The sequence below is a fragment of the Culex quinquefasciatus genome, chromosome 3 (genome assembly GCF_015732765.1).
Source record: "Culex quinquefasciatus strain JHB chromosome 3, VPISU_Cqui_1.0_pri_paternal, whole genome shotgun sequence".
Lineage (NCBI taxonomy): Eukaryota > Metazoa > Arthropoda > Insecta > Diptera > Culicidae > Culex > Culex quinquefasciatus.
In genome coordinates, this window is record NC_051863.1 from 196,507,793 (window position 1) to 196,534,699 (window position 26,907).

The 26,907-nt window shown below is 36.8% G+C and overlaps 3 protein-coding genes and 1 non-coding gene across 4 annotated transcripts; 1 reads left to right on the plus strand and 3 right to left on the minus strand.

Annotated features, from left to right (window-relative positions):
- Positions 1-804: 804 nt before the first annotated feature.
- LOC6042840 lies at positions 805-21,165 on the plus strand. The gene is made up of 3 exons (XM_001870801.2): positions 805-935; positions 17,398-17,893; positions 18,944-21,165. The coding sequence occupies exons 2-3, from the start codon at positions 17,577-17,579 to the stop codon at positions 19,830-19,832; spliced, it is 1,206 nt and encodes a 401-aa protein (XP_001870836.1). The 5' UTR covers positions 805-935; positions 17,398-17,576; the 3' UTR covers positions 19,833-21,165.
- Positions 11,921-11,992, minus strand: Trnag-ucc. The gene has a single exon. It is a non-coding gene; the product is annotated as a tRNA-Gly (tRNA).
- Positions 21,166-24,485: 3,320 nt separating the features above from the next.
- On the minus strand, positions 24,486-25,217 carry LOC6042841 (N-alpha-acetyltransferase daf-31). Its single transcript, XM_001870802.2, has one exon. It carries the CDS (start codon positions 25,179-25,181, stop codon positions 24,594-24,596), a length of 588 nt encoding a protein of 195 aa, XP_001870837.1. The 5' UTR covers positions 25,182-25,217; the 3' UTR covers positions 24,486-24,593.
- On the minus strand, positions 25,204-25,736 carry LOC119770302 (small integral membrane protein 13). Its single transcript, XM_038264925.1, has 2 exons — positions 25,472-25,736; positions 25,204-25,399 (listed from the first exon to the last, which is right to left on the minus strand). Exons 1-2 carry the CDS (start codon positions 25,548-25,550, stop codon positions 25,230-25,232), a joined length of 249 nt encoding a protein of 82 aa, XP_038120853.1. The 5' UTR covers positions 25,551-25,736; the 3' UTR covers positions 25,204-25,229.
- Positions 25,737-26,907: the final 1,171 nt, after the last annotated feature.

Here is a 26,907-nt window from a genome sequence, read left to right on the forward strand (position 1 = left end):
GCTAGGTTACAAGTTTTTAACGTTACTGAAATAGAAATCAAACACGTTTTAGGATTTATAAGTATTTGTAGTACAACAATTTTCCAAGTTAATTTGCAATTGTTTTAATCATGCTACAACATTGGTTTTGTTGGCAATGTATATTGATATTTTTTATGATAAAAAAATTCTAATGCATTTTGATCAAACTTGGATTTTTTTACAGTACTTGTTCGGTAACTGGGCGTTGTTTAACACTGGCTGCTTTTTAACTGGACGCTCGATTACTGGGCTGTAGCTCACTTAAAATGCTGACAAACGTCAAAAAACCAAAACAAACCAAAAAGACCGAGGGGTCAATGGTCAATGGTCAAGGAAACTAGAAAAATTGGATCTGAACACAAATTTAAGCAACTTTTATTTTAATCCCCTCGGCATTTTTCGTACAGCCTAGTTACCGAACAAGTACAGTATTTACTTAATCTAAGATTTTTATATATTTTATATTTTTTCAAACTTATATGATTTGTATTAAAATTTAATAAACTTAGTTTAACTTCAACTTAATTGTAAAAAAACAAGCCTTTGAGAGTGCTGCAAAGCCTTTGTATCACTGTAAATTGGAACTCAAGCATCGATTTCCAATATTTTTAAAACAAATTAAAGATATAGAAAAAACTACGCTCATGTTCTTCAAACAATTTCGCCACCCCCAGGCAAAAGCTCCACGCAAAAGCACAATCCTGAAAGCTTTCACACTTGAATGACATTTCCAGCTGACGACGTACCACCCCCACCCTCACCACCAACACAATACAGGCTGCTTTGATTGAGAGCAGGAAAACTTCAGCTCAGCAGCTGAGTATCTCTCGTGTGGTGGTGCGTGAGTGTCTTTTTCACGAGTGGAGTGGCTCCATTCGCTGCCAGCACATAAAAGTGAGATTTCCTCGGGAAAAGTAAGTAAACTCTGAATTAAACTGCCGTGATTGGGTTTGTGAATGGTGTTGTCGGGTGAGGATTGTGAAGTTATTGGATTTTGAGCATTTGATGGGGGGAAATCTGGCTAGAAAAATTGTCATCCTGACCAGGTATCGATTTTTGTCAAAAAATTGAGTGCCTTCCCTTTGAAAGGACTCCACTCAGCGCGCACGCACACAAAGGAAGCTGGTTTGAAAACAGAGTGGGACTCATTTTCCTAACCATGCTCACCAGCACGAGCTTTGAGCAAGGGGCGGGAAAGGTGACCAGTTGTGGGTGGGACGGAAGAGGCAGCATAAGTAGGTCATCGAACCAAAATGGAACGCTGAAAATTTTCTAGCGAGTTGCAGTTAAGTACTTTTAACTTAATTATTAGTAATCTTGTTTACTTTCGAAAAAAAGGGGTAAACATTTTGCGACTTTGTCTGCCATTACAGTTGGCCAGACCAGACACATCAGCGTTAATCTCCTCCACTCGGTTCAACTTAATCGATCAAACTCCGCGGAACGCCAAGAGATGGGGGCTTATGGGAACCATCCCGGCTGCGTCGGGATGACCCGCACATGTCGGGGCCACTTAATTGCATTACGGACTGTTTATGTCAGTTTCGAATTGAACGATCAAATTTAATTCGCGTACGTGAGACTGTGCGAGGGGGCTGCTCCTTGCGTGTCAAGACGTTTTCTACTCCCTCGGGAAGGGTCCTGCCTTTATGTACGTAATGCACTCGGTTCGATAAAGTTGTCTGGCGCCGCCAGTATACGTTGTGGTCACCCCCACCACAAACCTGGAATGCAATCTTTCTTTTTATTCGCATTTTAAATTTTCCTCAAACCAACGACGCCACACGGAAAAATGTAAAAGGATTAAAATGAAGCGAATTCAAAGACGACAGTGTGGCATTTCTGTGTCAAGGTTTATCTTCCGAATCCATCCCCGGACGGCCAATTGCGGATGATTCATGCGGGGAAAACTCTTACTCAGGAGATCTGAGAACCGCATTGCCAAGGTGGTGGTGGTGGTGGTGACGGTGGTGATGGAAAGCCGCGGCCGGTGTCAGTGACATCATTTTCCGCCGCTGGTTTTCAATGTAATGCGACCGCGAAAAATAAGGAGAGAAAAAGAGGTGTTTGTCCCTGAAGGCGATTCTCGGTGGAAAATTCTTGTTGTGCACTATTTTTACCGTGACGAGGGGTTTGGAATGGATAGAACATTGTTCATGCTCTGGGCCAACGTGAATCGCGTTACATTTTGGTGTTTGTGGTGCAGGGGAAAATAATTGTCGAGGGAATGGAAGGCACGCGATTTAGTTGCGGTTTTTCGTGTCTTGAAAGGGACTTTCATAATCAAATTTAAAATTTCTTTTGTATTTGACAGTTGAGTTGGAGAATTTGAACGATGCGCGTCGCGGTCCTCACGCAGGATTTTCGGAGCCGTTTCCGTCTCTGTTGTCCCCCCGATTGTGCGTGTATTTCGAACCGGGCGGTTTCGGGATGTTTGACAGTTGAGTTGGAGAATTTGAACGATGCGCGTCGCGGTCCTCACGCAGGATTTTCGTTGCCGTTTCCGTCTTTGTTGTCCCCCCGATTGTGCGTGTATTTCGATCCGGGCGGTTTCGGGATGTTTGACAGTTGAGTTGGAGAATTTGAACGATGCGCGTCGCGGTCCTCACGCAGGATTTTCGGTGCCGTTTCCGTCTCTGTTGTCCCCCCGATTGTGCGTGTATTTCGAACCGGGCGGTTTTGCGTTTTCGCATTTTAGTTGGTTTTATCTTTCCACAGCCGGCTGTCTAAGATTAAATCATTTATGCTAAACTCAACACCAAATAACCGGGAATAGTCTCATCCGCATACTCCGACTGATTGCCTTGAGAATGCATAATACATCACACCATTAAACAAAATTTATTGATTATTGGGTCGCATCATCATCCTCTATGTTGAATCCTGGCCATTACCCTTACCCACTAACAAAATCCCAAGTAGAAGTAGTTTTCCGGCACACGCGGGGTGTGGATATCGTATAGAACCCACCCTTGGTAGCAGCCTGTGCTAACTAACATTCCCGTCCCATTCCCTCGAGATCTACAAACTGACATGGCGGGCGCCGTTGGTGGCCAACGACTGTTTCCTATTCGCACCGGCTCTAGTTTTGATGATCGTGATGTTTTATCTTTTCAGCGCATACATGCATGCTGTTGTTAAGGGAATCATCATTTGATCGTTGAAGCGTGTGACCGGTTGTGCTGATGGGATATTATGGTCCTGTTCAGTAACGGAGAAGGACAACCATGGGTGGTATCTCATGCTCATGCTCAAATTTAAAATTTTCTTTTGTATTTGTAGATTGTTATGAAATTACAACCAAAAAATATGAAGAAGAAGAAAAAGTATAGCTCAAAAATCAATTAAACTACTTCACATTAGTCACACCTTCATTATTATCTCACCGTTGGAATTGTTTGTTTTCCATTTCATTTCACTTATGATCGCAGGGGAGTGGCGCACTTTAGAGCTTATAAACAGTAATCTTTGACTCAATTGTCGGCGTTGATAAGCTTGCAGAGCAAATAAATGTCCGAAACAAGTTTGAACGAGTTTAAACGGGGTGCAGTTTGATTGTAAAAGTGCACTTTTAAAAATTCTTAAAATGAGTAATCGCATTGTGAAATCAAGTAAATGTTAAGCTCAAATAAATAAACGCCAAAACCAAATGATTCTAGCTAACAATTTCATGTTTGATCGATTTCTCACAAACGTCTAATTAAATTAAGCTGTCGATTTCCAAAATTGGCACTGATATAAATCAAAAGCGTCTTTATCTACCTAATGTGTGTGACGCAGGATGAAAAACCCACACACACACACACACAATAAAATTATTGATACATAGCGGCAAGACGTCGCGACGCTCCTACGACGAAAAACGAAGAGTACATAAAATTTACTCGTGCGGCGACGATAAACAAAACAAACACATTTCGGAAGCCACAAGAAACGGGCGCGCGCCACCACCACCAGCTAGCAAAACGCGCGTGCTGCAGCAGGTTTCACTGGGAAGGTCATATTTCGATGGACATTCGGACGTTCGGGACGCGTGCACAAATCTGGGTAAAAATGTTACGTTAAAAGTCGAGTTTTCTTCCAAAACTATACAAAAATATAGGTTTTTGAGGATATTTTCCCTTGTCCCATTGAAAAAGTGGAGCATCAACACTTCTCGTCTTCCAAATCTCTTTACTTGTCCCTGGTTCGCGGTGCAGATGGGGGCGGCTGGCAATCGATGGCTGTCAGATGAGAATCTGAGGGATCCGGTGGAATTGGTTCTATTCCCAAATATTATTTCCATAACGAAATCCAGTCTGCAATTCGTCGAAATCACCGTCTCCAAGCGAAGCGAATGTTGCTTGTGTTCGCATTCGAAACCCTCTTTAAAAAAAGAAAATATTCTCTAGCATTTCAAGATCACAAAAGTTTACACTGTATAGAATCGGCGGTTCGGTGGGGTGAGGTGAAGTAAATGATTAACACATTTTTATTTGTGTAATTTATCGCTTCAGATAAACAAACAGCTTTACTGCATAAAACCGCACATTTCTGTAATTAATAGCTCTGAAAAAACCATAACTTTTGGTTTTTTAACACATAAATATTTTTGGGAAAATTACAATGTTTAGAAACGAACTCAATATTACTGTAAGGCTACCAACTGTACGGATTTTTTCCTTACCATACGGATTTTCGAACCTCTTCGCGGATTTTTAACAGGCCGGAATTTTTGTGGGCAATTTTACGCATAATATGAATTTGTACGGAATTTTAACAACTTCTTAATCATTGAATTGCTTTTTGATTTGGTCGAAGCTTTTGTTAACTAGAAATTTTTATTTTTCTGTGAGTTTGATTTAAAAAGGGAGAGTTTTCCGGGGTTTCCTCAATTCAAACTTGATTATCAATAATTCTAGAGTTTTTGAACTATTGTACTATTGTAATTCTAGAGTTTTTTAACTATTGTCATATGTTGATAGGACCTTTAAAAAAAGCTCTAGAATTTTTCTTTTAGAAATTCCTTACTAAATATATTTATCCATTTCCAAAGGCTTTCTAAAACATGTGAAAACATTTGAACATTTGAATTACCAAATCTAGGGTTTTTTAAAGGTCCTATAAACTGTTGTGTTATAGGACCTTTTCAATAAAAAAAAAACTCTGGAAAAGTGTTCGTGAAAACACTAAGAACGATATTATTCGTAAAAGCAAACTTGACATTTCGTAAACTTTTAAGAACATAATACTTTGATTCAAATCAAATATTTTATGAATACTTTTAAACGTGCAAGTCATAAGCACTCTGATAGCATTTTGTGAAATTTGTTAGCTGTAAAAACGACACAGTTTTATATTTTTAATTCTCAAATTTATTAAATTTAATTTATCTAAACAATTCATTTACAGTTTTTGTTACACCATGTTGTCATATCGGCAAAGTGTTCGGATTTTTGCTCAGCAAGAGTTGGTAGTCTTAAAATACTTAATTCATTTGCAGGAATTTAGAACCTACTTGAACAACATTCTTTTGTGACTTTAAGCCGTATAAAATAAGTGTAAGCTTCTAACAAAATTATCATTATGAAAGTCAAGGCTTCATAAGTTTTACAAAGTTCACGTTATATGAAATACCTAAATTGTGACAAAAAAAATCATGAAATTTTTAACTATCTCAACTTAAAGTAATTTCTGGATTCATTTCGACCATTTTGTAACGCACGGTTTATGCCAAAATCTATAAATAACTTTTCATTGCGTTTACCCGTACTGTTATGCCAGCTGGACAGTCAATCAAGTAAACAGTGTTGGGAAATTAATCGCACTGCTAAATCAATGAAGCCATTCTAAATATAAACAACCACTAGTTTTTGGATGTTGAGTAAAATTTAAAATCAAATAGTTTTGTTTTCACCTTACAGAATAAATTAAACATTCTAAATAAATTCCACCTTGCGTTACAAACTTCACTAGCAGATCCAACACAATTTACTCTCGATTGCCCTATCCCCCTTTTCCACGACTGTTTTGCCTTCAACATTAGGAAATTCCCCGCGTGAACGCATAAAAAACGCACAAACATCAACATGGCTCTCCCACCTTCCCCAACAGAGTTTTAATTTTAGCTCATTCGGTGGAACAGAAACACCACCACCTCCCGTTGAGTTCGTACGAAATTTTCGCCACAACCACTGTGCGTTCCCATTTTTTTTTCCTTGCTTAGAATTTCTGGTGATGCAGCACGTGAGGGAAGCAACTTTCATCTCCCAACACGATTTGTGTTGGTGTATGCTTCTGGTGTGAGATTTATTACCACACCGAGGAGTTAGGAATAAGTAGAACATTTTATGTGTGTTAAAAGTAGAAATTATTATGCTGCAATGTTGTTAAACGAAATTATCGAATAACTTTCAAGGACTCAAATTACAATCAAAAATGTCAAGCATCAAACAAAGAAAACAACAAAATAATGTCAGTGAGATTTGTAAATTGTAATTTTCTTAGAAAAAATCATTAACGAAACAGACGATTTTTTTAACAAGCAAAAATATAATAAATCCACTTACTTTACAACTTTTAGACATTTAAAAATTTAGATATTTAGACTTCAAGACTTTTCAACTATTAAACATTTAAACTTTAAGACTTTAAATGTGAGAAATTTCACTGGTAACGTAAGCAGGAATTTTTGTGAAAAATAGTTTGAATCGTAAATTTTATAATTTGTTTTTGAGCCCGAAGGAAAATTAAATGTCAGGGAATGTGTTGATAAGTGCAGGGTTGTTACGGACGGTGCGGATGGCGCGTATCGCGCGGATCTGGCGCGGATTTGCTGGCTAATTTTGCTCAGGCGCCGCGCGGATAGCAATTTTGATAAACAAATTAATTGAGAACGATAGAATTTCTTTCAAATTACAAAGCAAAATATTATTAACAATTAAATAAATTCAATCTTTTTCGTTGAGTGCGAAAACATCAATTTCTAAGAAGTTGCTAATGAAGAAAATTTTCTTCTAAAAATTATTGATTTTTTTTTCTTAATACGAAACTTTGAAATAATCTTCAAGGAGCGATTTTTTTTAATGTATTGAGATTTGTTATATAAATTTAACATAACATTACAACTCATTATTTTTAAAACATCTGCTTAGCAATTCAAATAAATACCAATTTTATTAAAATCAAAATAACAAAATTCGAAAAATCACATAATTTTAAAAATTTGAAGCTATGAAACTTTTTAGATTTTCTATGTTTTTTCAATATTAAAATTAAAATTTTTAAATTTTTGGTTTATTGAAAAAAATAAAAATTCTGTTGCCACTCTGATTCAGGTAGAATTGATTCTACTCCCAATCATCACAACATTACGGAATCCACTTAGAAATCTGCTAAAGTCTCCGTCTAAAAGCGAAATGTAATGCTAAAATTAAAAAAAAAATAAGAAATCTGGAATTCAACAATTTGAAATTTCAGAATTTACATATTCAAAAAATAATAAAAAATAGAATTCATAATTTGAAATTGTCAAAACTTACAGACTCAATAAACGTAAAAAAGTACGAATTATTAAATTGAAAAATTAAAAAAATATTACAATTGATTTTTTGTTAATTTTTAATTTTTTAAGAAAGTACTTAAGTTATCAAATTATTAAATTATTAATTTTTTTAATGTTTTTATTATTAAATTATGAAATTATGAAATTATGTAATAATGAAATAATGAAATAATGAAATTATGAAATTATGAAATTATTAAATAAAGTGTTTAAAAAAAATAAGCTAGGTATAAAAAAATGTTACTGAAATACGCTTCCTTAAAAAAAGCATTGGGACGTGGCTTATATTTACAATGAGTATTTCAAAGTTAAATTTTTTTTGTTTTTTTTTTTGCTGCAAACAAACACTTATGCAGAAAAATTTAAAAAGATGATGAGCAGGTATCTATTAGGTATTAGGTGTTATCTCAAATTTATATTTTGTATTTTGTCGCTTACACACTTTGTTCAACATTTGAACAAATGTGAAATTGAACAGAAACCAGACAACATATCTATAAAGTGAGTAAAATACTTGAAAACAAATATATGAATTTTCGCAAAATTTTAGCAATATAAAAAATAATAACTTATTTTGTTATCGACACTTTTTGAACAAAATATTTTTTTCTTAAGAGAGTATATCAATATAATTGAAAAAAAAAAACAACTTTAAAATTTTCAACTCTTCATAACAGTTTAGGCTTAAAGATCACATTTCATCGCCAAAATAATGTCGTTGACAAAATTGATCAAAATGTTCCCATAGTTCGACAAAATAAATAACAAAATAAATAAATAATAACAAATTGGGTTATTTACACTTTTCAACTTTTTATTACGGTTTTGATTTAAGGACCACATTTTATAATCAAAATAGTGTCTTTGACAAAATAAGTCAAAATTTCCCGTTTGTTCTAACCATGGCTATCGAAATGAAAAATAATAACATATTTGACTATGGAAAATGGGTCACAGTTCTAGTAAAATTCATAGAACAAAGGCAATTTCTCCATTCAGTCCAGACTCGATTATCCAAAGTTCGAATATCAGAAGGTTCGTATGGGAATTCGAAGATTTGAATCAAGAACAAACCGTTTTTTTCGTGTTTTTCCAATTTCTTGTTTTTAGCATCAAATTCGAGTTCTGCGACCTCATTTTAGTCAAATTTGTCGTATAAAAGCTCGACTCTCCTGATTTGTTTATCCGAAATGATTTTTTTTCCGAGGCCTTCGAATAATCGAGTCTGGACTGAATTTCATTACCGCCATACCCGGGTAGACGATAATAACAAAATTCATGCCATTTCAATAACAAATACTGTTAAAATAACAGAAAGTGTTATGGAATCTGCTTGAAAAATCAATTATTGCATAAGAGTTTAACAACAGTTTATCTTATCATAACAAAATTTGTTATTGTTCTGATATTGGTTGAAAGCCAAAACAACTTTGGAATAACATTTTTTTGTTATGGAAGAATACCTCCAACTGTTATTGGGATGATCGGATTAGTTGTGAAAATAACAAAAAAAAAAATAACAAAGATATATTTGAAGAATAACTAAAAATGTTATAAGTCTGTTATTATAATAACATATCAATAACAAAATATTCATAACGACGAATAACAAATCTTGTTATAAATAACATAGAATGTTATTGGCCTAGTATTTTCGAATATCAAAAAATGTTATTCCCGAGTTATTTCCGTCTGCTCGGGTATTGCATTACAAATTCCCTGATCGCTCAATGCTAAGTGATTTTATTTTTCTTTATTTGACATATTTTAACATCAATCATAATTAATGATTTAAATTTGGAATATTTCAAAACTAAACGAAACAAAATTTAAATAATGAAAAATCATTAGAAAATAATAAATTTAACTGGCCTGAAAGGCATTTTTGGGTTTAGTTTCAAAGTCAATAAATTCTTCTAGAATTTAATTTTGAAGGTCTGTTCAATTGAAAAGTTTGCAAAAAAATGCAAAGGATGTAAATTTTCCGATCATTTATACAGCTTTGCTTGTTCGAGTCCTCGCGATAATTTCATAATAATCGAATCACAATAAAAGGTTGTCTTATTTTAGGTTGTTGAATGAAACTTCATTCGATTTTCCCAGGGTTTCATTGAGAGCTGCGAGAAATTGAATTTTGGATAATCTAAACTTCGGATAATCGAGGCATAGGATAACCGAGTTTGGACATTATTTCCCTTTTGAAAAAGCTTTAACAATCAAAATGTGTTAGGGGGAGACGGGGTAATATGCACGGGAAAACTGTGATTTCTCAACCATCACAGCATTACTGTGGAAAAATTTTGTTGGATGTTCTAAAACAACCCCGTAAAAAATTTGACAGTTCTCGACCTGACGAAACACCCTACGAAATCAGCAAAAACAACCAACCAGTTGCCGATTTAGCCGGGATGCGTCAGGAGTAAGATTTTTAGTTGCCCTACGAATAGACCGACTAAATTGGGTTGAGTAAAATTTCCTTTTTTTCACCGACTAAAGGCTAGTCTGCAGATCGGAAGGAAAGGGGTCAAGAAACAGCTTTACGAACGGCAGGACAAAAGAGAGGGAACGTTTTCTTGGGGCTTTTCTTCACCCTCTCTGGCTTGCTTTCGCTACCGCTGCTGCCCATTTGAATTTTTTTCTTGACCGGTTTCTTCCGAAGTGCATACCTTACATAAATCGGTAAAAAATCGGTTGTTTTTGTAACCGTTATTCCGTCGGCCGATTTCGACAACCGATTTTTCACCAGACGCTTATGTAAAGATTACACAGAAGTCTGTTGCCCGGTCGGCCGATTCGTTGGCCAACGAATCGGCCGAAACTACCCGACTAGACCCGACTAAGTTATGCGAATTGTCGGATTTTTTTTTACGGGGAACTATTATTCTTCGTCATCCATGTGAAAAAAGTCTTAAAAACCACAAAATTGTTCAAAAATATCAAATTTCTAAAAACATTTTTGATTCATTTCAAACAACCATGCGGGGCAATACGCACCGCAACATTGGGGCAAAATGCACTACAACAACGGGGCAAAATGCACCACGACATGGGGCAAAATGCACCGGGTAAAAACAGTTTTCACTAGTCACCACTAGATGACACCGCTGTTTTTACAACGGAGCTTCACAGCGGTGCATTTTGCCCCGACCACGCTTTTTGCAGAAAATTTAATTAAAAATGCATTTTGTTATGTGTTTGGACTCATCTATCTACAGAATAGTAAAGATTATGGCAAAAACTATACACCTCAACACTTACAATAACAATAAGTGCTTATTATATTGTCCAAAAATCATAATGAAACTTCAATGAAAATTAGAGGAAAACAAAACATTTTAAAGTTTTGCAAATAACTTAAGCTGTTTTCATACTACGATGCTCAAATTTTCCCAGCATGGTTCAGCAATGTTAAGCTTCCAATTTCTATGATTTTTTCCTCGGAAAATTCTTCCAAATACCGAGAAAAGCTGGAGGTGCATTTTGCCCCGGGGGTGCAAATTACCCCCTCCCTACAAGTGAAAATCTCTCTTTTTTTATTTACCATACCAGTTTACAATAAAATAGAAACGTTTCCATTTTATATTCAGTTCAAATACAATTTCTTGAAAATTTTAGGTTTCTCTGATATTTAGATCTCAAGATAAACATAAATGTGTAAGTTTTTCATTACACGACACGATATGTTGAACATCTGTCTCGAACTGACAATTTCTTAGCTGCACGCAATTTTGAACAAGAAAAAAGAGTCTTGCATTTTTCACAGCTGACTGGGCACCGACGCCGGCCGGGCCAGTTTGCATCAGGAAGTAGCACCTTCCTGCATCAGCTTCAGAACGCCAAAGACCCTGATATTGAACTCTGCCGGTGTTGGGGCACATAAACAGCAACCGATTCAACAGAACTCACATTGTGTGTTCGATTCCCTGATGGTGTTGATGGTGTACAGCTGGAGCACGTGAGCTTTTATAGATCGTTCTAAAGTTAATCGTACTGTTATGGTAATAAAATCTAACGATGAGCTGACCTAATAACCGTCGGCTTTGGATCGTTCCAGCCGCGAACTTGCCTCTGACTGATAAACATGCATTAACGAGCCGAAATTACCATTTAATTCAAGAACAGCTCAAATTGTATCCCAGAACGACGCGCTGCTCTGTGAAGCAGAAATTTAATTAAACTGTTGCAAACACTGAAGAATGGATGGTGGCTTAAGCCAAGTTCTTCAACCCATTCCCAGCAAACACTCAATTAAAGCTATTGAAGGATTTGCAACAGATGCGGGTGCAGCCAAACAGCGTCATTATTCAATTTGTAACCCTCTACCACAAACATAAAAATCAATTTAAAGAAATATCCTGCGTCGGCCGGGAATCGAACCCGGATCAACTGCTTGGAAGGCAACTATGCTGACCATTACACCACCGACGCTCACATTTTCTGCCGCAGTGTTGTCGCTGCAACGTCTTTCGATTGGCCTCCAGCAGTACTGAGCCGATGAAAATTCGCACTAAGCACACTTAAGCTCAACGACCCCCGCCACCTCAGTCGCGTGGCTGTGTGTCTTTCAAGGGTGCTAGAGCTCTAGTATATCGATTAGCGCGCCGGACTTAGTGTCTTATCATGGCGCTCAAGTTCATTAGCGCGCATTTTTTTGGGGACCGGAAGCGAAATGAGCCCCGATTTCGATGCGTTTGTGATAAGTCCTTCGGAAGTGATAAAATCTGAACCGCTTTTGGGGAGGGGGGAGGTTGGTCAATTTGGGTTACAGTTTTCGATACTAATCTGATATCACTAAGAAAAGATTGTAAAATTATTTATTAGGCTAACTTTCTGAAGGTCGTCAGTTCCATCTAATTGTCAAATTCAAAAAAATAAATCATTGGTTAAATTTTCTGAAAACTATTTTCTGGAATTTTAAATATCACTATTAGCATTTGAAAAGAACTAAAAACATATCATTTGGATTATTTTTTTTTATTTGTAACTTTGCTTTAACCAACCAAGGAATCACAACGCATATCCTGACTAATTCAATTGTCTTTTAAAAGGGTATTTCACGGTGTGAATCCCAATCCGATATGTTTTATCAGTTTGATACACAACAATGATGACTGCTACTGATAGCCACGGGCCAGGCTTGTTTATACCACACCACTTTTCCTCTAATAATCACAACCCGTTGGTTGTTCAATAAAGCGATCGGGGAGTGTCGAGTAGACCGACCGCTGAAGAGTAATGAGTAATTACCTCACGGGACCAAGGGAAGAGGCACGTGTAATCCGTGACTAAGATGAAGTTGTAAAAGTTTGACACGCCATTCTTAGTCTTTCTTTTGATGTTATGAAATCAATTGTTTGTTTGATTTAAGTGCGTGGTTGAGTAGGGGATGACTCAAGTAGAATTAGTAGAACATTTACTATTTCCTAGTCGGAAGTAATACTTGGATGAGTAGCAGCTCCCAAGTATTATAGTCCTCAAGTTGGTGTACGAGTGCCCACAAGTGCGTCTACAATCAATCTTCCGCCAGTTCAATATTTCTTCTAAGGTGTGTTCAAGCTGACAATATCTAATCTAGAGCAACAAGTCCCAAAAAAAGTGCGATTGCTAAAATTATCGCAAACTCAAGGTTTATGTCGGTTGTATTTTGGGACCGCTATGATTCGACCACCTTTCCCAGACTTTCCTTAAATTGTTCACCTTGCGCTATAGTTGAGATTGGTGGGTGTGGAACCGACAACAAGTATTAATTGGTATCGCGCACCAGAGTTCTTCTTCCATCTACTCAGTATCAATATGTAAATATGCTCACAGTTTACGCTTTACATCGCACACCTCGTGTTAGAAGCGATGCTCATCGGCGCGACCTTCCTTCCTTTCTTTATTCTATCTCCTCCCAAGATCCACCGAGGGAGGCGACAACCTGTTTGTCCAGAATAAACAATTACAAAAGGTTATTATAATTAGAGGAGACCCAGCAATACCACAACACTACATTGCCGTACAAATCCGACGCATCGAATCGATAGTGAGAATGCTGCTGGTCACCGTGTGCAGTCAGTCTTGTATTACGAGCGACAAAGTGCGTCATTGGAAATGTTTTGTGGGATCATCTTGGTCAAAAATTGTAACTTTTACTTGGGTGGAATTTCTGCGGTTTGTTGAACCGTCTCCTAAAACTCACTATGAAATCATCCGTTGCAAACTAATAACTTGAACTATACTGTTGATAACGAGTCAAAAAAAATGAATGAAGACTAACATTTCAAAAGGGCCAAATATTCAATGTTACAACTTTGCCGAAGACACCAAATCGATCAAAAAAATCCTTCAAAAGATACAGATTTTTGAATTTTCATACATCGTTTTTGTATGGACAGCTGCCAAATTTGTATGGAAAATTATATGGACAAACTAATGATGCTAAATGGCTTCTTTGGGCATACCGAAGGCAGCAAAAAAGTTTCAGTCGGATTAAAAAAAATAAAAAAAATAAAATTCTAAAAAAAATACCGATTTCGTAGAGAATTGCTCAATATCCCCCAGTCACGAAATATTCTGCTAGGGCAGAGAATGACCAAGAAGGTTAAAGCTGCCAGAAATGAATGAATTAACAACAACGAAATATTCTAACAGGGCTGATTCTGTCAGAAACCTGCTGTAAGAATATCAAGCTCTGTGAGAACTCTGCTAGAAACCTACTAGAATGTAGTGATCCAATCCAATCCTTTGAATTTTTGAAAATGTACGTAATTATTTTTTTTGGTAGAATTTTCGTTTTTGTCAAATCTTACATTTTTTGAAAACTAATGATTGCAAAACAACTGAACTAGTGTAAATACCGGCCGGATGGGTCATAAATATGATCCAAAATGTCTTTGAAAATTTAGGCCTGAAAGGGTTTAAACTAGAGGGTGGCGATTCTCGAGATTTTCAATTTCCCGGGAATCGAGAGTTGAATTCGGCAATTTCCCGGGAATTCCCGGGACCCGGGAGTTTTTTTAAGTATGCCAATAGTGTCAATAATGTATAAAAAAAGTTATAAATGTGTTTCTTTTCAATGCATTCAGTTACAATTTATTCATACTTATTCAATGAAACGAGGCTACTCATTTTTATTTTTTTTGAACAGTGATCTACCATTCTATTTTTTTCTGAATCTGCAAATGCAAGATCGTTTCTTGAGCTTTTTGGGAATCAAAATTGTATTTTAAAATGTTTACGAATCTTAATTCGCACTGAATGATTTTTCAAAAGTTGTCAAGTAAAAAAAAGCTAATGTATAATTTCCCAGTATCGGGACTTTTGCAATATGATAAATAACCACTCAAAACAACAATTTAAAGTTGTTTTTTTCCTTTTCAAGGTTAACTGTTAATATTCATTGAAGAAATAGTAATCAGGAAAACCCGAATGTTCATATTTGGCGGACCTTAGCTTTACAAAGATTGGCAGAAGATTTTTCTTCCAAAATATAATTTTATATTGAGGTTGAAGCGAAACACATAATGACTTGTTGACATCAAAAAATGAAATTACCTTACTAAGAATTTAAAAAAAAAAACTAGATTATGTGGATTGCTATGCTTGAAGAAGATATGGAAATTATACTTATCTTGAAAAGGCTTTTCCCTCTTAAAAATAATAAATAAAAAAATAAACATTGCATTTCCTTTCTGGGGTCTAACTGCTAAGTATGCTTTAAGGTATGTTTTGGGGTCCACATTATTTTGGGTTCTCTCAATTATAGTTATTGGAGTTTTTGATTAAGTTAAAATTAAGAGATGCATTTGGTTTATTCGAACTTGAACATCTTACGTTGAACATGCGATGTTCTAAATAATTTGGAATTTTACAAACATTTTTCTGATTAGTTTATATCATTTTGCTTCAATATTTATATAATTAAAATTTCCCGGGAGTCTCGACCAAATTTCCCGGGAATAGAGAGGTCCAAAAATTGTCGATTTCCCGGGAAATTTTTCCCGGGAATTCCCGCTCGTCACCCTCTAGTTTAAACACTTTTCTTATTAATATGTTGAGCCTACCACCCCGACACCGGTCAGAGCCGAGGGACAAAAACTTTGCAAAATATATTTGCATCTGCTTTGTTTCTGCATTTTTAATGAAATATAGTATTTTGGAGCTTTTTACATTTTTTAAATTTTAGGGCTGGATATAGGAAAAAGACGTGAAAACTGGAGCAAATAAATATTTTCATAAAATCATTGTTATGTTGCAAATTAATGACAGAGGTATAACTGTAATGATATATAGAGCATTTTGTGATTCTATTGGCTTAATTTGTGAAAATTAAGCTTGAAAGGCAGTTTTTTTTAATTATTCGAAGGTACAGCATTTCTATATAACCCAATCTCACCCCCTGCCAACACCGGGACAATTATGCTTAGAAAAGCAGAAATGTAGTTTCAATTAACCTCATAAACAAGGGCAATACCTTAAATTAATAGAAAAGTTAATTTTGTTTTCTATACTGCCGCTCCAATCTAGTCCGTCCCATATGTATTTTTGTCAAAAATGAGATAAACTTAACAAAAGTCTTGTTTTCACATGTTCTTTAAGCATATTGAATAAAAAATTTATGTTTGTTCTAATAATTCCAAAATAAATATGACTTTCGTGCTGTCCCATATGCAAAATAAAGGCAAGTCAGTTCCTCATATAGGAATGTCTCTCAAATCGTTTGAGTGAATGCAGAATTGTTTAAAATTTACAGAGTATGTCTTTTAGAATAAGTAAAGCTAAAAAATATTATTATCTGTTAATTTCTGAAGAAATATTTCAATATTAAAAACGAAAAATCTCTAGCTTTTGTGCTTTTTTTTCTTGTGTAAGGGAAAACCACGGATGGAAAAAAATAAAATCATGCCATCATGGCTAATACAAACACCATACAATTAGTTATACTTTGTCTTGAATGAATAGGCCTGTAATTTGCCTCTGTATTGTTTGAACAATTTCTGGTGTCGTAGCTGGTCATATTTTGATATCTTGAAATTATATTAAAATCTGAAATAAACATTTTTTTTTATCATTTGGTGATCAATATTCATACTTGGAAAACTACCAAAACAAACCTGAAAATGACAGTTGAATCAGGTTGAACCTCTGGTGTAAATGTTCAAGCCTACCTTGATACCATGACTGACCAGCCTTTATTTATGGACAAATAAAGTCAAGTCGGTCCTTTGTTGAAAATTCCACAAATTTACCTCCAAATTTTTAGTTTTTTTTTAAATCAAATTTATGATAGTGGGGTTTAATAGACTGTCATTGAAATAACTATGTGAAAAATTGTTGATTTAGAATGAGTAAAATTGTGAAACTTTTTTTGGGCTTCTAACAGCGTTATCTAGGTAACAAAAATGTTCATTTTTAAAATTATGAAAACATCTTTCTTGTAAACTCCAATATTTAAAGCACTGTTTAAGTTATGTAATCTATTATTTTATCGAGTGCACGCGCACCCTAATAAATATTGATAAAATGTGACACATTTCAAGCGGAGTGCCCCTGCACTGCAGATTGCGAATATGGGCTCATATTTCCGACCATCCAATTCCAGCCGGTATTGGTAACACACATGCTAGTAATTATCTATTCGCACGTTCGTATTCCCCCAAAGAGAAACCCCCAAATCGAAACCAGACCCCCGGACCAACCTAACTAACTCCGCGCGAATCGATAAAAAGGCGCTTTATCAGAAAACCGTCGTCATCCCGCGCGTATTGCATTCTTTTCTATTTACTAAAACCGACCTTCCTCTCTCTCTCTCTCTCTCTCTCTCTCTCTGTGCTCTCTCGTGCACCTTACAGATTTCGTCCACACCGGCAGCGGCGGCAGCATAACACCACACAACACACGGGTCAGCAGTCTACCTCGGGACGCGGTTCTGCCAAGTCGTAACACGAACGCTCGCTCGTCCACGCAACGTTGGAACGTTTGAGCAGGAATCCACTCCATCGTCATAGGTCCACCTCCGGCAACCGGCAAAATGGTGCGGCCGTTCAACACGTCGGCGGAAAACGGCGGTGACCAGATGCAGCAGCAGTCATCCCCACGGCCAACGGCCCCTCCGCTCGTGCAGATCAACCAGGAGGGAGACGACTTCTCCAACCCGGACCAGTATGTCGACTTTCTGATCCTGGGCAACAAGGAGAACTGGAGCGTCCGCGCGGAGAAGAAACCGATCCTCGACTCCAACACCCAGCTGGCGCACATCGTGAACGGGGTCGGTGCGACCACGACCGTCGTGGACGGCAAGTTTGTGGTGCGCGACGTGGACAAGGACAACTTTGAGATTTTTGTCAGGTGAGGGCAGATCCTTCTTTACCTGGACGGAGCGAGTGGACCCGAAAAATGTCGCGAATTTGATACTTTGCGCGAATTATTTGTGCGCGCTGGAATGACGAGGGCCACGCGAAATCTTGAAATGGTTCAACGGTTATTCGGGGTTTGCGCGGATGGCTGGATTTATTCGCTACCGAATTTGATATCGCGTAGAAAAAAAACGCACCATGATTCGCGGGGAGTTAAATTTAGGAATGACCGGTGTACAAATGAGCAATTTATTAGGTGTGAAGCTTGGGAAAATTTATTCAAAATCAAACGTGTTGAAATTTTTGGACAAATGAGTTTAGAAACGACGGTGATTGATAAATCAAGTGTGAAGGGACGTTGCTAAAGAGAAAATTCCAACATTCAAAACTGAGACATGCCACGATCGAAGCCAAATATGTTGAACAGAGTTGAACCCGTGTGAGATTTTAACGTACAATCAGAGTATTATGGAGACGCGTGGTTAATGACAAATATTTTCATTTATTTCATTTTAACGAATCTTTAACTACCTATAAATGCACTGTTGTACCCTTTTTGGAATTTTGGACGAAATAAGTTTAGAGAAAAACATTTTTTTTTTGCCATTCCTTTGTGATTTTTTTTTCTTCTTTTCAACGCCAAAAAAAAAAATACTTTTCGATACATTTTCTTTAATTTGTAAAATAAAATTGAATATTGAAGCAAAATGTATCACAAAATGTCAATTAACTTCGGAAAAAATTCTACAATCTACATACCGATTTGAGGTTACAAAATTAATAACCAAAAAATAAATTAACGTTAAATCTCGCTTATTTTTCAAAAGGTCCTACATAACATGGGAAACCCATGGTGCATTGGTTGTTTTAAAAAGTAATTGAATTTTAAGCAACATTATTTTTAGCAATATTTTTATTTCGCTAAGCTAAGCAAACAAAATTGGTATTAATCGAGCCGAATAATTCAAATCAAATCTTCAAAATCCGTAAAAACTGCACCGTCCGCAACAACATTGAAATTAATATCAATTTTACTTCACAGATACCTCGAAACCAAGTTCATCAAGTTCCACTCTGCCAGCCACATGCTAGAGATGCTGGAGTTGGCCTCGCGCTTCCAGTGCCGTCAGCTGGAGATTCACAGCGTCAAAGAACTGGACCTAAACCTGACGAAGGAGCACGTCATCGAGGTGTTTCGCGCGCTCTGGTACTACAACTCGATCGTCCCTTCGAAGGCCGTCGTCACCGGAGAGCAACAGAAGAAGAAAAAGCGAAGCCCCGTCGGAGGACGCAAGAAGAAAGACTGCCCACCGGAAGCGCCCGTCACGCCGGAGGAATACTTTGCTGCCCTGCTCGGAAACTGCCTGCAGCTGATCGACATGCACGCGGAGGACGTTTTCACCCAGGAAGCGATGCTGGCACTGCGATTCGAAGAGCTGGAGATGATCGTGAAGCGCGATGCGTTGCAGATGTCATCCGAAATGGTTCTGCTCGATCTGCTGGCCAGCTGGAGCCGCGAAGAGTGCCTGCGGAAGAATCTCGAACTGACGGAGGAGAATCGCCGCCGCGTGCTTGGCGCCCTGTGCTACTCGCCACGCTATCTCACCATGACCCGGAAGGAGTTTGAAAACGCCAAGGACCGTGTCCAGCTGCTGGACGCGACCGAGTCGAAGCTGGTCGGAGATTTGCTAAACGGAAAGAAAACTTCCGGCCTCTCGCCGGAACAGCAGACCATGGTCGCGAACTTTAAACAGCAACGACCTGCCTTCGCGCCGATGCCGATCCAACTCAGTGCCAGAAGTAACCCGAAGAACTATCCGAAAAAGATGCGCAAAGCGGCCGAGGAAGCGGCGGCCGGTGGGGAACGGAACAGCTGCTGCGACCGGTTCTGCATTTCTTGCGCGCGGGTCTTCGCCTGCATCTTCGACTAGCGCTTACTGCTCTAAGAATCCGAACCGCGCACAGTGCAATCTCAAAAGCAAACAAGCCCGTCTGTGTGAACCGAATGGAAGCGTGTTTTGTGTGGCGAGGTATCTTGGAGTGGAATCAGTTTGTTTTTAGGTTTAACTATTTAAGCTTATTGCAAAAGCGAAATCTTCCCTCCTTTTTTTGGCAGGGCATTTTTATATGTTGTCAGTAGCGAATCGTTTGAAATGTAGGAAAAACAAGCGTACAACAATTAACACATTTAACAAATCTGCTATTGTCTCTTTATATGCGAAAAGAGAATATTATATGTTGACTACTGCTAGTGAATTTTAGAATCGAATTGTTTATTAAGTGAAATCTGTATCAAATATAGATTTTTAACTGTTTCTATCATTTGGCTAACCCCATGTTCATATCTATCCTGTTAGTTCAAATTGTCCATTCTGTTGTTATACTCTCTCTCTCTCTCTCAAAGTTAGGTTTAGATATCATTTTAGATTCCTATCAAAAAGCAATAGAACTAGGTTCCTAGGCTTTATGTTATTTATGTTTATTTTTATCTTTGTTCAGCTGCATAATCTAATCCCAATGAAACGTTTTAAAAACACAACAAACTTATAAAGAAAGAGTATTTTAACTAAATATAGATTGTTTGAAAAGCTGAAGCTACATAGATCTATCGGTTAGAGTTGAATCCTGATTAGAGCAAAGTTTAGCGCAAATTTCCCGTTTTAACTACAAGAATCACAGCCAGAGTTTATTACACCGAAAGAAGCAAAGAAAAACGTTTTTAAAACATCCGCTTTAGAGCAAGCTAACAAGAAGTATGTTTGCTTTATGAAAGCGACCCCCTCCTCCTCGTGTTACAGCCAGCATAGCTAGAAGATTTAAGTCCAGTGAGATAATGTTTTGTTTTCTATCGAAATGCAATAGTTTAACTAAGGTAAAAAGAGGCAAAACGCACGCTCCTCTTTATTCTCTATACGTTGCCGCGAAGCAGAGCAAGTAGCAAAATAAAAAGCGAAAAAATCTGTTCTATATTATAATTCTCGTTGCCATATTATCCCACTCCTGAAAAGTATATGATACGAAGATGTTGGTTACATCATGTAACAGCAAACTAATGCAACATTTGTTTGAGTTTAGCCGTGGTAAGTGTAAATGTGATTTGAATGTTTGGCTTGTAGAAACAAAATGTAACAAAAGAAAACATAAGCGGAACCCAGCGATAAAAAAAATATCGGCAGAGGCCAGTGCAACATAATATACAAAGTCAGTCGAATTGTGCATTCGAATTTTAGTACTGAAACAATAAACAATACGTGTGTGAACTTATTTTTGCTACATTATTTTCCGAAATATAGTTATCCCAGGCTACTAAAGCTGATGTCTCCACGGCGGGTGCAAATCAAAATTGATCGCGCCTTATTAATACCACTAAAATCAATAGTTTTGCGTCTATTTAAGTCTAGAAATTGTTAAAATCTAAAAAACTGTTCAATCCTATTGAAAAGTTTGAAGAATAAACATTTTTGAAAAATGTTAAAAGATCATCCGAGTGCAACTTGAACAAAATTTCAAACAATGAGAAAATAGATAATTCAAAGATGTTAAAAAATCAGAAATTCAATGTAAAAAATCCTAAAATTTCAAAACAAAACAAATATTCAAAAGAAGTATATTTTTTAAATTACATTTTATTTGTTTTGTTTTTGGATTTTTATAGCTTTTAAGTTTTTTTTGTTATTTTTTGAGTTTACGTAGTGATTATTGCACTCGATCGTAATTTCAAAAAATTATATATTTTTTTAAATTTATGTTTAAAACTAAGCAAAATACAAAAGCTCTAAAAGTTTAAAAATCCAGTAAATTCAAAAATTTCTGAAATGTCAAAAAAATGAATTAAAAATCTCAAAATAAAAAAATATAGTTTTTTTTAATTCGTAATTTTTTTAGAATATTTTTTTTAAAAAGATGTTTAAAATATATTTTTTTATTTAAAACATTAAAAAATATTTTAAAAAAAATTATTGACTAAATTTTTAATAAAATTTAAATTTGGATTTTTCAAACTAAAAAAAAAATATATTTTTTAAATATTTAAAAATATTAAAATTTTTGAATTCTTCAAATAATTATTTTTTTTAAGTTGTGTTTAAATTGTAAAATTTTGTAAATTTGATTTTTTTTTAATTTTTGGAGTTGATGTATATTTTTATAGAAAATTTCAGTGGTGCAGTTTTCAAATTATTCAAATCAATCCGTTTAAAAAAAAAATAGGAATTTAAAAATTCGAATTTTTTTTTTTTTTTTCAATCCAAGATTTTTTTTTAATCTTGGTTTTTTTTATTTTTTAAAGTTTAAAATTTATTCAGTATGAGTGGTAAAATTAATTTTTAGCAACAGAGGAGAAAAGCAACTCGCGATAAAATTTTGAGGCTAGGAATTTTGACAGGTATGATTTTCAAAAAGTATTCGCCTCCTTTTCTCTCCCACAGAAAACTGCTGACAATGTAGCTGTCAAACTAGGCCAAAATGTTAAAGTCACTCACAAAATGAACTTTGAGTGACTTGAATTCATTTCTGACGTCACGATTTTCGCCTCTATTCCGTCGTGAAACTATTTACTTTTCCAGTCATTCTTGAACGACGAAATAGCCTACTTTTCTGTACCAAAAATAACAGAATCGAATAGCAACACCTTTCAAAATAAATGCTGAAAAGTTCTACTTTTCAGCACTCAAATGGGTACTGAAAAGTTGAACTTTTCAGCACTTATTTCGAAAAGTAACACTTTTCATTTTTTTTTATTTAAACGATTTATTGACAAAATACATGAAAATTTGACATAAAATTTCACTCATTGTGTGTTTTTTGGAATTGCAAAAAATGTTGTATGGAACTCGTTTCAAATTAGATTTTTTTTCAGCACTCTTCGTATTTATCCAACTCGGTGAACCTCGTTGGATAAATGTACGACTCGTGCTGCAAAAATCCTCTTTTTGCAACTTGTTGCATAAACTACTATTTCAGTACTCTTATTTTCGGTGATGAAAAGTAAGCCGATTGAGTTGAAACGTCTACATCAGTTTGACAACTGGTTTTGACGGTTGAGTGCTTTTTAATTCGAATACGTTCGAATTAGCGAGCATTCGAACACACGGACATTCGAAGAAGCGAAATTAGAATTAACGAATCCGATCTGTATTAGACCGATTCTTCGGCTCCTTTTCAAAAAATTCCCAAGTTTTTTTCAGCGTTTTGGCTGTAGTGGCACAATTAAAGAAGAAACCCCCCAATATTATTACATATTTGAAAAGATAATTGATTTTCCAACATAGAAATGACATGCATAATGAACAATATTATACCTGTGCTTCTCCTGAAATGAAAATGTAGCGTGACGGGACAACTTCGTAAAACTGGAATTTTAAAAGGCGCACCAAAAAAATCGACACAGTTTTGCCAGATTGATTTTTTGAAACTTTTGCTCTTCTACACATTATCACAAATTGAAAAACGAATCTTTTGCTCCTTGAACTGAAAGATTTGGTTGAGATTTGAGTTTTTGCCAGCCATTTCTTTTCGTGGCGGGACAACGAAAGGAGCAGATTTATCAAAAAACTTCTCTCCCATTCCATGACTTGCAGACCTTATTTCGACGCCAACATTTCAAAAAGCATCATGTACAAACCATGCGTTTTGAGGAAAACGCATTTGAATGTTGAGCATCCATTTTCAATTCCCATTTTAATATAAAAGCCAAATAAGATGTTGTAATAATAACAAACGATGAAAAACGTTGCTTCCATTGATACCAGATCATCCAAATTGAATAAAAAATTATTTCCATCGTTTTATTTAAGAAAAACAAACATAAATCCTTTTGAAATCACCAACGTCTATATCACCCTGCTGGCATTGAAGGGAGCGCTTTGTTATGATTCGTTTTTCTTCGCCGAATGTACATGGCGCTTTGTTCATGATGCTTTTTTTTTCGTCACGAGGTTTATGTAGTCTTTTGTTTGACAGGTTGACAGGGCTATATAAACAGGGACTGCTGATGGCAGAGATTTTGTTTATGTTACTTTATTTAAAATCATGATTAAACAGACTTTACTGAAGTAACTTTTGCTCATTTTTGGTGGAGAGGTAGCTTATTAGGAGTACTTTTAGAATATGCAATAACCCAGAAAGTGTCAAAATGTACATGATGCCTTTTGAAATGTTACCGTCGATTTGGTCAATATTTTTGGCATTTCAGATAAGAAAGATAAGAAAACGCATTTAAAGCACATTGCAATTATTAGATCAAAATTAAAATGTAATTTTCATATAAAAAATCACATTGAAAATTGAAAAAAGTGACATTTTGGTGTAGCTTCGCTAAGAATCGGTCATTAATGTTTGGTTAACTTATTTTTGTAACATCCAATTTTACTCGGGAATCTGCTAGCTACTCCGATGCACCTCCGCGTTCGTTACCCAATTGTGGAGTCACCAAACAGTAATGATGCTGCGTAGATCTGAAGTTTTGACGTGGTTTGATCCCATGTCTCACTCCCATAGAGCAACACCGGTTTAACGTTCGAGTTGAAAATTCATAATTTTGCGGTCATAAGGGATTGTTCGGATAAGACCAGAACACGCGCATCTACCATTTTCACACGTACCTTAAACTGTATTCTTCGCCGTTATTTCTGATTGAACGCACAAAATCTACTCACGATCCGTCGTATTTGGGCAGCCCTCCCGTCTCATCACTAGCAACAGTGTCCGTCGTGTCCCGCGTGACCGGCTCCCTTGTGGTTAGTTATTACCGCCGCACCGTCATGGTTCTCCGTTCCTCCGCTCGGCGGCAGTTCCCTCTCGAACAGTTTGGCCAGTTCTGCCAGATCGCGCCGCATCGAGTACGCGTCCTCGCCGTCCGCATAATATTTCGGCTCAATCTCCAGAATGCGGAAGCCGAGCGAGTTGGTGTACAGGTTCAGCGCAGCTCGGTTCGACTTGCGAACGTGCAACGAGACGTACTGCGCGTTGAAGCACTCGACCATCGCTTGCGAGGCCTGGTTCATGAGTTTCTGGGCCAGCCCAAGTCGGCGGTAGCTTCGTTTCACGGCCAACGAAGTAATGTGTCCATGGGTGCTCTCCTCGCCCGGTTCCGGCTCTTCCATCTTGGCCAGCACGTAACCCACGATGTTACCTTTGTCATCCTCAGCTACGTAACTGAGCTGGGGCCACGTCAATCCGTGGTAGAAGTAGTACTTCATCTGATAATTCTCCGGCAGGCACAGCAGATTGCAGTGCTGCATGTTCATCAGATCCTCGGGCTTTGCACAGCGGATGTTCATGATTACGATTGCTTTCTCTCAACCTCTCTCGAAGCTACCCCGCGGGGTTCAATCTCTCCGTACCTTTCGGGCGTTTCGTGATTTGCTTGCGTCCCCTCCGGAACCTGCTGCCGACGCACCGTCCGTGTGTGTTGGCGAATCTGCGGACTGAGCCAAACCGAGCAGCTCGCGAACCAGCTTAAACCGCGACAGGAACAACTTCCACACCAGGTACCAACCTGAAATAACGAGAAAAAAAATATCCAAAATAACATTTTTTGCAATTTATGGCCAAAAACCAGCACACGAACCCAAACAAACGACCACAATCACAATGAGAAGAGAGGCAAGAACGGAAAACACTGCAATCAGTCCCTCCTGGAAGTTCATTGCACGGATTTAATCACACTTTCTTAAATTGCTGACGCGATTAAATGCATCCGACTTTTGTTTAAAGTGGAAAACTTGTGAAAGCGCTTTTTGTGCGTCTTTTCTGCGTGAAATCAAAACTAAAAATGAACCGTGCAATGTGGAGCAAAAAGAGTGTTTCTGGTGGTGACAGCTGAGTCAGAAAGGAAAACATCATGATGGCTCGAACTGTCATCAGCTGTCACAACACGCGATGACAGACGCACACAACGAAGCTTTTTGGTGTTATTGAACCACAGACAACTATTATTTATTAAAAAAGCTTATTTTAAAAATAAAATTTATACTAATTTAGTATTTTTTTAATGCGCTGTTATACGAGGCTCACAAAAACATCCAAGATTTAAAACTGATACAACTAAACCAAAGTCAGGACCAATGAGTTTGATCTGTTTATCTATGGTTTCCATAAAAGGTAAAATTTTAAATATGTTTTTAGCTATATGGATTGTTGTATTTTATTTTAAGCGTTGTATACAAATAGTCAACAAAATAATATGTTGAAAGAAAATTAATAAGGAAATTCCAAATCAAAAATCCTTGTAAATTTTCGTAAACATTGGGGTTTTGGAGGTTAGAAATTTGCAAATTTTTCCTGACGAACTACCGGCAAATATTATCGATCCTCAACGAATTGACTCATGTTGCATGTTTCATTAAGACTATTACTTACTTGTTAAGTTGGCAGGTAAGTTGTGAATGAATCCTTGTTTTACAGTCAATTTCCCGAGAAATTTGAGATTTTTGCACAACTTTTTCACTTCTGAATCGCGGCGCCGAGCTGATGGTTTTTGACGTTTATGATGTTTGACATGTCTGCAGTTCCTCACGCACGCACCGCGTTGCCAACGCCCACATAGAAAAATGGGCGGAAAACGTCCAAAAAGCGGGGACGTTTTGCCTGAAAGCGGGCCCGATTTTCAGCACGCTTTTTCCCCTCGTTGTGGCCCATTGCGTGCCAGAATGCAACATTTAGGCGGGCGTTACGCATTTTGGCCGCTATGTTACGCCCGTCTGTGGCACGCTTTTGGGCCCGTTTTGACCACGATAACGGGCAAAAAAGCGATGGCGGAACGGGGCGCATTTTGGGGGTGCTTCTTCTTCCGGATTCAGTTTAGAGCGGTTAGGGTGATCAATACGAATAGGGTGATAAAAAAACAAAACAGATTAAAATGTTTATTCAAAGAGTTTTTAAAATTACAATAAAAGCCACTAAACCTATTTAAAACTAGCCTATATAAATAAAAGTTGAATTAATATGTTTAAATTAATTTAAACTGGTCCTATTGGTTTAAATAACTGAATTTGATAAAATTAT